This window comes from Chrysochloris asiatica, unplaced genomic scaffold (assembly GCF_000296735.1).
Source record: "Chrysochloris asiatica unplaced genomic scaffold, ChrAsi1.0 scaffold00042, whole genome shotgun sequence".
Lineage (NCBI taxonomy): Eukaryota > Metazoa > Chordata > Mammalia > Afrosoricida > Chrysochloridae > Chrysochloris > Chrysochloris asiatica.
In genome coordinates, this window is record NW_006408560.1 from 14,424,936 (window position 1) to 14,439,120 (window position 14,185).

Consider the following 14,185-nt stretch of genomic DNA (forward strand, 5'->3'; position numbering starts at 1 on the left):
TAAAGATTTACAGCCTCAGAAACACTATACAGGGTCGCTATGAGTCAGAACCGACATCATGGCACTTATCTACCAGTCATCATTTACCAACCCCCAGTATAGAGAAATCAAATTTACTTGCCCAGGATCACATAATAAGGTACAGGATTACAGAGTCCACATTTCCAAATTAGTAATCCAGTATTGATTTCCACCTTTCTAAATGGATTTCCTGGTGCTGGAAAGGGAATTACCTTGATTTGTTATTAGAAGAATAACACCCAAAAAAACCTCGCTTTCATAGGTTTGATTCTAACAACTGATTCATAGACTTTCTGAAATTGTAAATCTTTACAAGAGCAGACCACCTCATTTTTCTCCGATGGAGTAACTGGTGGGTTTGAATCCCCAGCCTTTAGGTTAGTAGTCCAATGTTTAACTCACGGTGCCACCAAGACTCCTTGTGAGAAGAACAGCATATCTTAAAGTGAAGTTAGTTAGCCAAAGCAAGGACTCCAGCAGATTTCAGTGGTGTATTTTCTATCTCAGGTTCCATTTGACTAGATATTGATTTCTTCTTCTCTAGCATTGTTGCTGCCTCTCATAAATGATTATTAGCTCTGTGGTCTATGCTAAAAATGTGAATCTTCCTTTTTTCCCTTTCTGTCTTGTCCCTAGTCTCAGAATCTTCCATCGTAACAGAGGGTATGCAAAAGGAAAAACATAACCCCAATAGCATTCACCTATAGCACAAAATGAAATAGAATAAATGAATGAAGTCATTGAAGTGTCTTTTAGCTTCCTCTATAATTGTAGTCCCTTTATCTGCCAATTCCTCTGGGGTTTCTATGGAAACAGCAGCATGCAGATGATCTTGTCACATGACTGGAGCATCTCTGTACACAGTACAGAAGAATCCAGATGGCAAGAATTGTCTCTGGCACTCCCACATCTAGGGTTTACGTTGCTGAGCAACTGACTTCATCTTTCCGGCCACCACCCGCTTCAAATACAGTGTTGATTTCAGGACAGATATTAACATTTTTTTGTCTAAGATAAGAAATGAAAAAGATTCTGAGACATGTTTTCTCAATATCATCTAGCAGGCCCCTTCTACTTTTCCAAAGTCTGTGTCACTTTGTCCCCATTAGACCTCTTTACATTTTTATTTCATAGGCCAAGCATGGAAAGCAGCATGAGTGTCAGCACTACACCATTCCCCTCCAGGATTTGAAGACTGTATTTCCCCATGGCCTGCCTCCTCGCTTTGCAATACAGGTGCTCAAAACAGGCAAGGGGCTTGGGGGCTGGGGACGGAAACAAGCTGTTGATAGCAGAGGAGTGAGGTAATGTGAGTAGAAAACTGTAAAGGATGAAATTTGTATCTGAAAAACAGATAATTTTAGCTATTGAGTATCTTTTTATTATCCATCTTACATTTTTGGTACCAATGGAAAAAAAAGTGTTTTCTTGAAACATTTTATTGTAAAGTGAATGAAGGTTTACAGAGCAGCAAATCTTGGCTTTACATTCAACAAATCATACACTTTGTTTTATGTCAGTCATTGCAATTCATACCCTCTGTATGAATTGTGATCCTATTCATGCAACAACAGTTTTCCCACTTCCTCCCTGTGGTTCTATTTCCATTCCACCCTCCTTCCCAACCCTTCTGAACTCTGTCTTTAGGTAAATGTTGCCCTTTTGATCTTGAATGGTTGACCATTCCATGGTGACTAAAGAACTCTTAAATAGATACTATCCACCTGGTTCTCTTTTAGCTAACCAACAGGTTTCTACAAACTTTGTCATTCAAATAAATGAATTTAATATTTGCCTTAGCAAAATACTATGAAAATTGTTACTGTGCCATAGGAAAAAAAATCAAAACATTCTTAAGTCAAGTAGAAATGAAGTTTGTATTAGATACATTCATTGTTTTTGTGAATTTTCATGTAGTTTTGTAGCCCAAAGAGTATAATCTTCGGTTGCTTTATATCCCTGTAAAGATTTTGTGATTAACTGCAAGTATAGTTTATTGGCATCAGTGCTTCTTCTCACAAGTTCCTGCTGAATTATTTTAAACCTCAGAAATTATTCCTGTTTACTTTGGTAGCATAGTGGTTACGATTCAGGCTGCTAACCTCAGGGTCAGCAGTTCCAAACTTCAGCAGGAGAAAGATGAGGTTTTCTACTCCCATAAAGATTACAGCCTCAGAAACCCTGTACAGGGTTGCTATGAGTCGGAACCAACTCCATGGCACATAACAACAACAACAACAATGAAATATCAGGTTATTTTAAACTTAAGAGTAGGAGGATATTATTTCTTCACTATTCTTTGTTTCAGGAAATCAGATGAGATACCAGTAAAGGAGCTAAAAATCAACCATAGCCTTATCATTAAGATTGGAATTAGGACAAGACAGAAGGAATCAAATGTAATGGCATTTTATTCATAGTAAAATCTGTAGATTCATGGTTAGGAAGGCCGTACAAGGTCTTCAAGAAATACAAATTACATACGGGTTGAAACAATGCTTTACTTATATAGAAAAGAGATAGAATACTAGGGTCTGTCCCTCATGTTGAGTCATTCTCCACAACTGACACAGTTCTGGTGGTCTGTACATACTCCTTTCATGCTGAATGTGAAAAACCCTGTTCTCTTCCCTCCAGAAACAGATATAGACATGGGGTGACCAGGTGCTTGTGATACTCATAAGTAAACAGTTCCTGGGAATGTTAATATATGCTCAAGGCAAGAAGTGAGGAATGTACTCTTATGTCACCAGTTGCGATGGGGTATATATTTGGGCCTAGATACCCTGAGTCAGTCCACACTCTCATCCCCTCCAAGAAACCTTGCCAACACATCTGGTTCTAAGCACAGGTTCATTCATGGCTCGTAGTGAAAGGTGGTAGGCTGTGCTCAGACTGTCCTCTTCCACAGTCTCCCAACTTTTCCTGGGAGCTCAGTAAGCAAAGCAACTAACATTTTTGGTATGCCCATTATTTGTTCTAGCTGCATGAACATAGCACACATACCATTTAGGGGACTGAGTCCTTGGTTGATCCCATCATTGAATGTAATGAATTGGCTGTGCACTAAGTTTGGTTAAGAAGGCAGCTTTCTCTACATGGCTGTCAGTTGAGTCCTTTGTAATTGCCTATGATCAGGCCTGGAAAACTGTACATAGGTTTTTGTTGTTGTTGTTGTTGTTTTAAGGTTTTTACTGTGGATTGAGTGAAAGTTTACAAAGCAGATCATCAGTTTTACATTCAACAAATAATACACCTTGTTTCATTACAATGATTATAATCCCCTCCAGGTACCATCAGTTAACAGTATTTCTCTCTATCCACTTAAGCTTTTTAAAACAAACAAACAAAAAAAACTACTCAGGCATATATAATAATTTACACCACATGTCTCACCACACTTTGGACCAACCAGTCCTTCCTCTTCTCTCTCTCATCTCCAGGTCAACAGGAGTCAATGGACTGTGGTTGAACTCAGCCCATTTCTTCATTGCTGCCTTTCCCCCTCTCCCACTCACCAGTAGACCAGTGTGGTCACCAGCAAGCTTACATGCCTGTTTGTGTGTTCCCTTTGAGTTTCAGTCTTAGAGGGGAGTTTGTCCTAAAGGAACTTGATTGCTTGCCTTGATGTCTTCCTGGCATACAGCTTACTTTTACTCTTGTAGTAGCCAGTCATGTTGACATTTTTGTTTTGGGTTTTTCCTAATGACCTTTCTTTGAAGATGTATCTTCAGTTGCTCTAGCTATTCCAGTCTGGTCTGCTTGTCCTTTCTAGTGGGAATGTCCCACCTCATAAGGTTCTGGATAAGGTCCTATATTCTGTAAAGGATTTGCAAGAGGCCTATTTCACTGGGCAAGTTCTAGAACCCCTTTAAGGTATTCCAATCACTTATAGGCTAAAGACAGGCTTACAAGTTTTCTCTAATCATGTTTCCCAACATTCCTTTCTATCACACTCAAGTGTCTATTTTACAATAGTAGGCAATGGAAACAAATATTTGTAAGAAAGTCAAATATTTTAGTATTATTTCCCCTCTTCAGGCTATACCTAGATCCCTATATCCCAGAGCCCTGTTGTTCCAAGGTTGAGCATGCATCGCTATTTACCTCTATCCCATTTAGGTCATGCAAACCTGTGTCATTGTTACCCTATCTGTCTTGTTCTTCTGCCTCCTCCCCCTTTTTGTATTGCCCTCCCCAACACCCGAACTAAACCCCCCAACCCAACCCCATTGTTGTGGTTACCTTATATTCCATTAATTCTTCCCTCCATTTAAGACAGTCTATTTTATCCTGTAATGCTACATGACCTTCCCACCACCTAGATCTCTGTTCCTCTGTGTTTACCTTCTTTCACATTGTAATTGTTTTGATCATAGACTGACCTCCCAGATCCTCTGTTCTTACAATTTTATTCTGTTCTTGACTCTTCCATTTGTCGATTGAGTTCAGGGTGATGCTGCCACATACATCATTCTCTAGTTGTTGTCTGTTCTTGTTGATTCTCAGTCTACAGAACTTCCTTTAGGATGTTTTTCATAGCAGGGTTGGCTGTGGCAAAATTCCTTAGCTTCTGTTTATCCTGGAATGTTTTGATTACACCATCATATTTGATTGACAGCGTTGCTGGGTAGTGGATTCTTGGGTAGCAGTTTTTTCTTTCAGAGTTTTATATATGTCTCCCCATTGCCTTCTTGCCTGCATGGTTTCTGTTGAAAGGTCTGAGCTTAATCTGATTTGCTTGCCTTTGTATATTACACTTCTCTTTTCCTTAGTTGCTTTCAGCATTCTGTCCTTATCTTTGATTTTGGAGAGCTTGATTATTGTATGTCTTGGTGATTGTCTTTTAGGGTCTATCCTTCCTGGGGTTCACTGAGCTTCTTGAATGCTTATCTTTTCACTTTTCAGGATGTTAGGAAAAGTTTCTTCCAGAAGCTCTTCAACTATCTCCTCTGTGGACTTGTGATTCTTCCTGTTCTGGAATGCCAATAATTCTTAAGTTATTCCTCTTTGTGTTGTCCAACATGAATCTTAGACCTTCTTCAGATTTTTTTTATCCTTTTTTGTGTTTGCTCTTCTATCTTAGTAGCGTTGAGAGATTTATCTTCTAGCTTACTAGTTGTGGCTTCTATTTCTTCAATTCTACTCCTTTGCTCTTTCAGTGTATTGTCCATTTCTGATATTCTATTATTAATCATTTGTACTTCTTTCTGTAGGTTTTGAATTGTTTCCAATGCTGTATCTATCTTATTTGATTGTACCTATAGTGCTTTTCTGACTTCTTTCTTATTTTTCTCAACTCTATTGTATAGTGTTTTGATACATTTTATAATCATTTTTCTGAATTCCGTCTCTGGCATTTCCAAAGCCTGCCCATCTTCCAGTATGGAGTGTAGGTCTCCTTCCAGCTCATTTGCCGCAGTCACTTTATCTCGTTTTTGGACATGTGCTGATATGGTCATCTGCTTCTGGTTTTGGGGCATATTCATCGGTTATCTGTGGCCTTAATACTTAGATGGGTGTGTATTTTGGTATTTTTATGCTTTCTGATTGCCCACAGGTAGATGTGACCAGGAAATGGGCTTCCCTTTTTACTCTTCTTCCTGAGAAATTTCAAGATTTTGTCACTGTTAGTCATTGTGACATAACTCAGGATTTAATTTTCGGCCTATTTCCTTTTAAGTCTGCCTGTTCCACTCCACAATCCCCATTTAGGCCTTATTTCTACTTTATAAACAGTTCAGGGTTGGCTGTGGCCATCTGGTTTTAAGTGGAAACTGTCTCTATAAATTTTGAGGAAATCTGTGCATTTGTAGTAGAACGTTCTGGGGATGGGGGTTTCTGTCAGGTTTCTGTGACTGCTCTGATCCTTCCCCCCTTCGGTCTCACCCAAGATGGTGGCTCTGGGAGCAGCTGAGCATCTTGAATTAGAAAGCACTGGATTTCTTGATTCTGCTACAAATTCCCCTAACTGTAGGCCTTCCAACCTTCTAAATATACCTTTATATATGGTTCAGTGTTCTTGCACCATTTCTTGAGCCTGCTTGGTCCGGAATTCTGTGTTGTTGCTGACAGATCTCCTCACTGCACTGCTACCCTCTCCGCCATCTTGTTTGTTCTCCTGTACATTGGTTTTTAACCTCAATTTCTCTCTTTAAATTGCATTCAGGCTGACTTAACCAACAGTGGCTTGGAAAGAATGACTCATGAATTATTTCTGTAATTCCCATTTAAATGAAGGCAATATTGTGTATATTAGTATTGTTATGCTTAATAGCAGTTTTATTTTAATACCTATATCATGTTTTTGAAGATTGCACTACCATTAAGTTTGGACTTAACCTGCTAATTCCTTCTCACATTCAGTTGTTAGAATGCCTTTAAAAAATATAGCCATCTTGTTGTTGTTGTTATTTTGTGCTGTGGAGTCAATTCCGAGTCATAGCAACGTACTACAGAGTTTCCGAGGCTGTAAATCTTTACAGGAGTAGAAAGCCTCATCTTTCTCCTGCAGAACAGCTGGTAGTTTCAAACTGATGACCCTGAGGTTAGCAGCCCAATTTGTACCCACTATGCTACCAGAGCCATCTTATATACTTGCAAATAGTATTTATGTAGATATTTATTGTTATTAGTAGACATAATGAAATATCATACTTGCAAATCACCTCCACACATACTTCCCAACTTTTTCCTTCAAATTAATCCTGGGAGCAAAACGGGAATGAACACACAAACTCTGATTTTGGTACACTGCTAATGTCAGGTATGGCTTTAAAATTGTGGTGAGTTGGCCACACCTGCAGCTGAACTGGCATGTGCTGTATACTGTTGTTGTAGTTTAGTGCCATTGAGTCAGTTTTGACCCATAGTGACCCTATATAGGGTTTTGAGTGAGTGGCTGGTTGGTTCAAACCATCGACATTTCCGTTCAAACGGACCTTATGATTGAGTGCTTGCGGTTCAAACTGACCTTGCTGTCTAGTACATTATCCTGCAGCGCCACACCAGGACTCCATGTCTCCATGTTTTATATATACACTTTTTTGGCGAGAACAATTGTTGTTAAGTGCAGGTGAGTCAGTTCCAACTCATAGTGAGCCTGAATAGGATTCCCAAGGAGCGGCTGGTGAGTTTGAACTGTCAACCTTGCAGCTCAAACTGACCTTAAAGTCAACTGCTTATCCTACAACTCACACAAGAACTCGTACAGTACTTTTTTTTTTTTTCCTGCTGCTATATTTTCCTAATTTCCTTTCATTGTCATTCAGAACAACTTTTTTGTTTTTTCTACATTGTAAATATTTATTCATTTAAATGTTACAAGGGCACATTTTCAAAACCAGTCTCCTGCCCTGTCCCCAAGCACACTGCTTTTTTCAGTCCATGGGCCTTTAGTCCCCCGCTGCTCTGTCTCTCTGTTTCATCGCCTCTTCCACCATTTCTGTTGTCGCCGCTTTTCTGATTAGGATCCCTCACTCCTATGTTCTTACCTTTTGATGGTCCTAGGGTCCCCTCCTTGTTCCTGAAATGACAGGTTAACTGCTCCCCCCTTTTAGTTATACTTCTTCTACATTTACAGTTGTGGCAATCCCCATCAGACCTGAAAACAGTTACTTGCAATTGAATCATAAAATCCTGCCCCCCTTATCACCAGACCCATTTGGACATGAGGAAAACTATTCAGTGGGGTTTCTGTCTTATTCCCCTTTTGACACTAAGCACCTCATGAAAGCTTACAAGCCAGCCACATCATGCCTTTATAGCCCCCCAGTTTTGGTAGCCGAAGTCTAAGTTGCTCGACTCTTAACAACCTAGTGTACTGAGGAGGCATTCTTTATCTTTGATAAGAAGAATCCTTCCCTATTCAGTTGGAATTTTGAGCATCCTCATCCATAATCAAGGGTCCAGTTGATTAGGTTGTAGCAATTTACGCTTGCTCCCTGTATCATATTTCTTTATCTTCATCTGGTCGAATTCTGGTCAGCAAGCCATCCATGCAAGGGCTAATGGGTACTGTCTGTGTGAGTGTGGGAGTTCTCACATGTCTCCCCCCTCTTCAGATCAGCTGGCTGCTTCATTCCCCAATGGCTAGGTCAGTGTTTTTGGGTTCGGGAGTTCACACATCTCCCTGAACTTCTCCAAACCAGCATGCCCCATCCTCTTCTCCCTTTCATCTCAAGTTTCATCAGGCATCTATGGAATATGGTCAATCTCAGCCCATGCTTCCTTTGCTGCATTTCCTCTATTTCCACTCACAAGTTGACCAGGATGGTCATCAGCAAGCATACAAGACTGTTTTGACAGTACATTTTTTAGAGAGAATGTACTATATATAGTTCTCGCTAAAAAAGTTTAGATAGAATGATACGAATTCACTAAAGACAAAGAGAACTAATGTTTATTGACTGTGTACTGTATAAAGTATTTAGATACTTTGCTAAATGTTTTACATGCTTTTTTATGTCAACCATAAGTGATATACCAAGTGATACATATTATTAAGATGTCTGAATTATTTATAGGTATTCATTAACTGATGTTATAGCTGTGCTTCATTAACAGGAATAATCAAAAGCTGAGTGTTCAGATGACTTGTAGCATAATGTGTTTCTTACATGAGCTAGAATTTCAAATTCAGTCCCAACCCATCCTCTCCCACCTGAATAAATTAAAGATGTAATTTGGTGCCCTTGGTTGCTCTATTAGATTCAAGGTTATATTAGGTTAACAAGAACAGGTTAGATATCTACACCCCACCCACTGCTTCTTCTTTCTGTTTTGTTAGGTGAAGACATTCAGTGAAGCTTGCCTTATGGTAAGGAAACCAGCCCTCGAACTTCTGCATTACCTGAAAAACACCAACTTTGCACATCCAGCTGTACGATATATTCTCTGTATCCTTTCCTGCCTGCTTGGACCCTCTGAGCTAATGCTTTCCCACTTTCAAATGAGAGAAGAAAAGAGATGGTTGCAAATGTATTCCTTCTGGTGATGTTTTCTTTAACAACAAGTGCTTTAGATGGGGAAAAAGGAACAGGAAAAACCCTCAGTCTTTGCCATGTTATTCATTTCTGTGCAAAACAAGACTGGCTGATACTACATATTCCAGATGGTAAGAAATTCTCTATCTTCACTGTGTCAGACTTAGTAATCCCAGTACTATGGTAGCCCTATGGCTTCAATTTTCTGACAGGGCTCTGAGGGCTAAAAGAAAAGCCTTTGCTCCAGGTGCAGAGCAGTCTGAATTAGTTGATCCTTGCTTCATGATATTAGTGCCAAGCAGGGTTGCAAAATGAAGGATATGTGACAAGAGGAAATTCAACTAAAAGCTTCCTGGAGCCTTTTAGAACTAAGAATGAAGTGTTTAGGCCCAGCAGTCCTTACTTTGATATCTAATTGCCTGTGAGCATGGGCTCCTGCCATAGAGGCCGCAATCATTGTAGCCGTTAAGTAATAATTTTGAGTACCCTCAGAGTCTCTGACATGTTGTTTATCACCATTACAGGATTATCACTATGGATCTTAAAATCTTTCCTTTTCATACTTGGCATATAGCCCTTGTTTGTTCAGTGTTGTATGCATCCATATCTCTGGCTTCGCTTTTAAAACTGCTAGGAAGCAGAGACCATATGTGATACACTTTGTATGGCCTGGTATATTGATTGTAATGATGTTTACTCCTAAGATGGAGCAGACAAAAAAGTAAACCCCTGGAGCAAGAAGATCTTAAGTATATGACAGGGCTTCAAAAAGTTTTTATGAGAATATTCCATTATTTTTTTAACTCCATTTTTCCACAAATTTTTCTGAGCCTACCCCTCCCCCCCCAGCATATGGCAAAGTAATGACACTTCCCATAACTTAGACATTATAGTATTTTGAGTTAAGTGCAGTCAGTTTTTGCATATTTCCTTTTCTTGTGCTTTTTTTTTTTTCCAGCTCATCGTTGGGTAAAAAATTGTCACGATCTTCTGCAGTCTACATACAACAAACAGCGCTTGGATCAACCTTTAGAGGCTTCAACCTGGCTCAAGAATTTTAAAGCTTCAAATGAGCGCTTCCTGAGCCAGGTAACTAGCTAGATGCCCAGAAATTTGGTGCTGGGCAGCCTTCATATACAGATTCTGTCTACCTTGCTCTAGATTATATTGTTGAGAACTAATATAGCAGTGTGGCTGTGGCACTGTAAGATAAGCACTGAAATGCTAACTCCCAGGTTGGTATTTCCAACCGACCAGCTGCTCCTTGGCAACCCTATACAGGATCACTGTGAGTCAGAACCAACTCAACAGCCTTAATAACAATATTACACTTGGATTAACAATACCATTTTGTCTTTCTTTCGTACATTTTCATCAGGGTGGATTCACAACTTAAACATTCCAGGCAGACATAGACTAGAAAGCATTCATTTTCATAGTGAAGTCTTTACACGACCTTGAATGTAGATTGCAACTGGCTCTTAATAAGCTTAGCTAGCCTCCTACCTTCTCAAGGAGCTCTGGTAGCATAAGTAGTTACAAATCGGGCTACTAACATCAAGGTTAGCTAGTTCGAAACTACCAGTGTGGTTCTGCAGGAGAAGGATGAGGCTTTCTGCTCCTATAAAGATTTACAGCCTCGGAAACCCTATAAAGGGTCACTATGAGTCAAACCGACACCGTGGCACACCACTACCTCCCTTCTCAAGTAGGGATGGGTTCACCCTTAAACTAAGTATGGAGGTTCTTTGTTTGTTTACTTTTAGATAAAAGTTCAAGAGAAGTATATTTGGAACAAGCGAGATAGCACTGAGAAAGGCAGCCCGCTGGGAGAAGTTATTGAACAGGTAAAGAAGATAATGAATATGTATAGTGCCATACCAAGAGAAAGCCTCTCATAGGACTCTAAGCCAGTGTCTCTTTCTCTCCCTCTATACAGGGCATAACTCGGGTGAGGAATGCCACAGACGCAGTTGGGATTGTGCTGAAAGAACTACGGAGGCAAAGTTCTTCAGGTATCTTTCACCTCCTAGTGGCAGTGGATGGAGTCAATGCTCTCTGGGGAAGAACCACCCTGAACAGAGAAGATAAAAGTCCGGTAGGAAAACTGAGTTTCTCAATTCCTGTTGCTAGTCCTGTCATTTGCAGAGCCTGGGACATAGCCTTATTAGACCATAATTTCTTGCCATAGGAGTAGGTGAACGGAAATGTACAGTGTTAAACAGAAAGTGACACCATGATCTCCACCTTCCCTTTAAAACTAAGGGATAGTATTTTAGAAAAAGTATGATAGCACAAACTATACTATGGGTTTATTTTATTTTTGGCTTTTTTGTTCAACTTTTTTTGTGAATTGAGTGCAGCAAAAATAAAATAAACCCATAGTATAGTTTGTGCTGTCATCAGTTTCACATGCAGCAAATCATACTTTGCTTCACTGATTGCAATCTCCTCTTTGTACAGTTAACAGTATTTATCTCTATTCATTGTCGCATTCCTCCCTGTGTCTCTATCTTCATCTCTCCTTTGTTAGCCTTCCTTTTGTCATATATTGCCTGCCCCGTCACCCATGTTAACATGTGTCTACCTTAGCCTATGACTAATTTTCACTCCCCACCACCCACCATAACCATTAGATTGTTTATTTTATCAAGAAAAACCCTTTTGGTTCACAGACCAGTGCTGATCGTACAGTGCCACAGCAAGAGTTCCTTTTGCTTTGTAGTTTATTTCATTATGCAGTGATATCTCAGCTTGAGGACTAAGGTGCGCCTGATCCAAGCCGTGGCATTTTCAGTAACCTCATATGCATGCAGCAAACAGCTGGACAGTGAATAAAGAAGACCGTAGAAGAAGTGATGTATCTGAGTTATGGTGTTGGAGGAGAATATTGAAAGTGCCATGGGCTGCCAAAAGAACAAACAGATCTGTGGGATAAGTAACTTATCCCAAAGGGATTACCTCAAGTATACTGTAGTTACATTGTAACTTTAGTTGTCTCATGGGAGCTCCAGGAAAAGCAAATAATCTCTTTTTTTCTCTCTCTTGCTCTCCTTTACCAATGTGCAGATTGCTCCAGAGGAGCTAGCGCTTATTTACAATCTGAGAAAAATGGTGAAAAATGATTGGGTGAGTGAACACCATACCTGACACATTTCAAAAAGAAGTGGGTTTTTTATTTTAAAGACATCCTACTACTTCCATGCTAATACTTTCCAGTCTCGCTCTAATTTTATGAACAGGAAGTTCTTATGTCATATCTTACTGAATGTCCTTATCTTTACCAACCTAGGAGTAAAGACTTGATACAAATCTGTGTATTATGGTTTCTATGAAACTAAAGTAAGCTTATTCAAATAATTATATTTAAATATTGGCCTAAATTTTACTTTGTTTGCAGTTGTTCAAAGTGTTTTTATATCTCCCTACCATCTTCAGGAAAAGATATTAAGACCCCGAAATGTGTCACTATGTTTTAATAATTTCAGATCATATAGTAACTTGTTGTCACAACAAATCTAGAATTAATTACCACACTGTTGTACCACTGTATGGCAAAAAAAAAATTCTACAGATGATTAAGATGCTCTAGTTTACGTATTTCTTCAGTTTTTTCTAATTCATCTTTTCTCTCTTCTTTTAGCATGGAGGTGCCATTGTGTTGACTGTGAACCAGACTGGTTCACTCTTTAAGCCCCGGTCATCTTACCAGCCCCACGAGTTGCTGGGAAAGGTGAAAGCATGCATTGGAAATTGTGGTTCTCCTTAGATAATCAATCTGTCTAAAGAGATTATCTCTTTATTACCTTATATGTGTTTATTTTGATGAATTTCAGACTTTGAGGAAAATTTTATTTCTATATCTCATTCACCCAAGGACCTCTGGTATTATAGTGGTTATGAGTTAGGCCGTTTGCCTCAAGGTCAGCAGTTCAAAACTACCAGCTGTTTTTCAGGAGAAAGATGATGCTTTCTGCTCCTGTAAAGATTTACAGCCTCAGAAACCTTATACAAGGTCGCTATGAGTTGGAACCAACTCCACGGCACACCACCAACCCCGTTCACCCAGATATCTAAAACGTTAACATGTTACTATATGTTTGCTTTATTTTTTTCCTTCCCCTCTTTCCTGTCTCTTAGTTTTCCTTTCCCATCTCCCCACTCTACTCTCTCTCTACGTTTTTTTCCTGAATTATGTGACAGTAACATGCAGACATATTGCCCCCTTTTCTCCAAATATTTTAATGTGTATTTACTAAAACCTAAGACGTTCCATTATGTGACTGTGGCACAAAGATCAAAATCAGAAAATTGACACTGATATAATACCATTACCTAATCTATAGAACTTATTCTGCTTTTGCCAGTTATCCTAATATCCTTTATTTAAAAAAAAAAAAAAGAGTCCTAGATGATGTATATTTGTCATGTTTGTTTGCATTCCTGTAGTCTGGGTTAGTTCCTCAGTCTTTTGTCCTTATAATCTTGATATTTTTGAAGATCAGTTATTTAATGTTATGTGGTTTTCAGATGGTTCCTCCTAATTAGATTTAGATTATTCACTTTTGGCAGGAACATGACAGAATTGATGTTATATCTTTTTAGTGTATCATATGAAAAAGCATGAAGTCTATCTCTACTGTGATTCGTAATGTTAATGTTAAGTACTTACTTAAGGTAGTCTCTGCCAGGTTTCTCCTCCGTAAAGTTATTGTTCTCCCTAAATCAGTTGTTAATGATGATTACTAAATGGAGATTTTTCTAGCACCATCATTTCTTGTAAATGTGTTAGTTGGCTTTCTACTTTAAGAAGGAACTTTCCCTTCTTTATTAATTTGTTTATATGTATGTGCAACAACTGCGCAGACCTGGTGGAGGTGTTAAACAAAACCCAGACCACGGAGCAGCGGGGTGAGAGGTGTCTGGAGACCAGGTCGACGGGGAGACGCTGCCTAGCGGGAAGAGACTGCAGGGGCCGGCCAGGCTGTCCTACTTACCGCGGACGCGAGAACGCCTTCCTAGCCTAACCGTTGGATCATGGCTTTGAGGCGGGGTCAACCAACTTAGAGACCCACAAGCCCAGCCCAAAGGCTCTCACTACAACCCAGTCACCCCTGCTGCGCTTCTGCCTCTTGATTGACATCCAAGGACAGAAATCCCGCCTTTGAGCCAGACTTAAG

General features: G+C 39.5%; 1 protein-coding gene across 1 annotated transcript in view; it reads left to right on the forward strand.

Annotated features, from left to right (window-relative positions):
• The window catches only part of DAP3 (death associated protein 3), a 30,013-nt gene that overhangs the window by 11,400 nt on the left and 4,428 nt on the right, over nucleotides 1–14,185 (forward strand). The window contains exons 3-10 of the mRNA XM_006861560.1: nucleotides 1,156–1,257; nucleotides 8,810–8,918; nucleotides 9,044–9,136; nucleotides 9,964–10,094; nucleotides 10,772–10,852; nucleotides 10,945–11,103; nucleotides 12,075–12,134; nucleotides 12,649–12,738. Of these exons, the coding sequence (XP_006861622.1) occupies nucleotides 1,156–1,257; nucleotides 8,810–8,918; nucleotides 9,044–9,136; nucleotides 9,964–10,094; nucleotides 10,772–10,852; nucleotides 10,945–11,103; nucleotides 12,075–12,134; nucleotides 12,649–12,738 (825 nt within the window). The remainder of the gene's footprint in view (nucleotides 1–1,155; nucleotides 1,258–8,809; nucleotides 8,919–9,043; nucleotides 9,137–9,963; nucleotides 10,095–10,771; nucleotides 10,853–10,944; nucleotides 11,104–12,074; nucleotides 12,135–12,648; nucleotides 12,739–14,185) is intronic.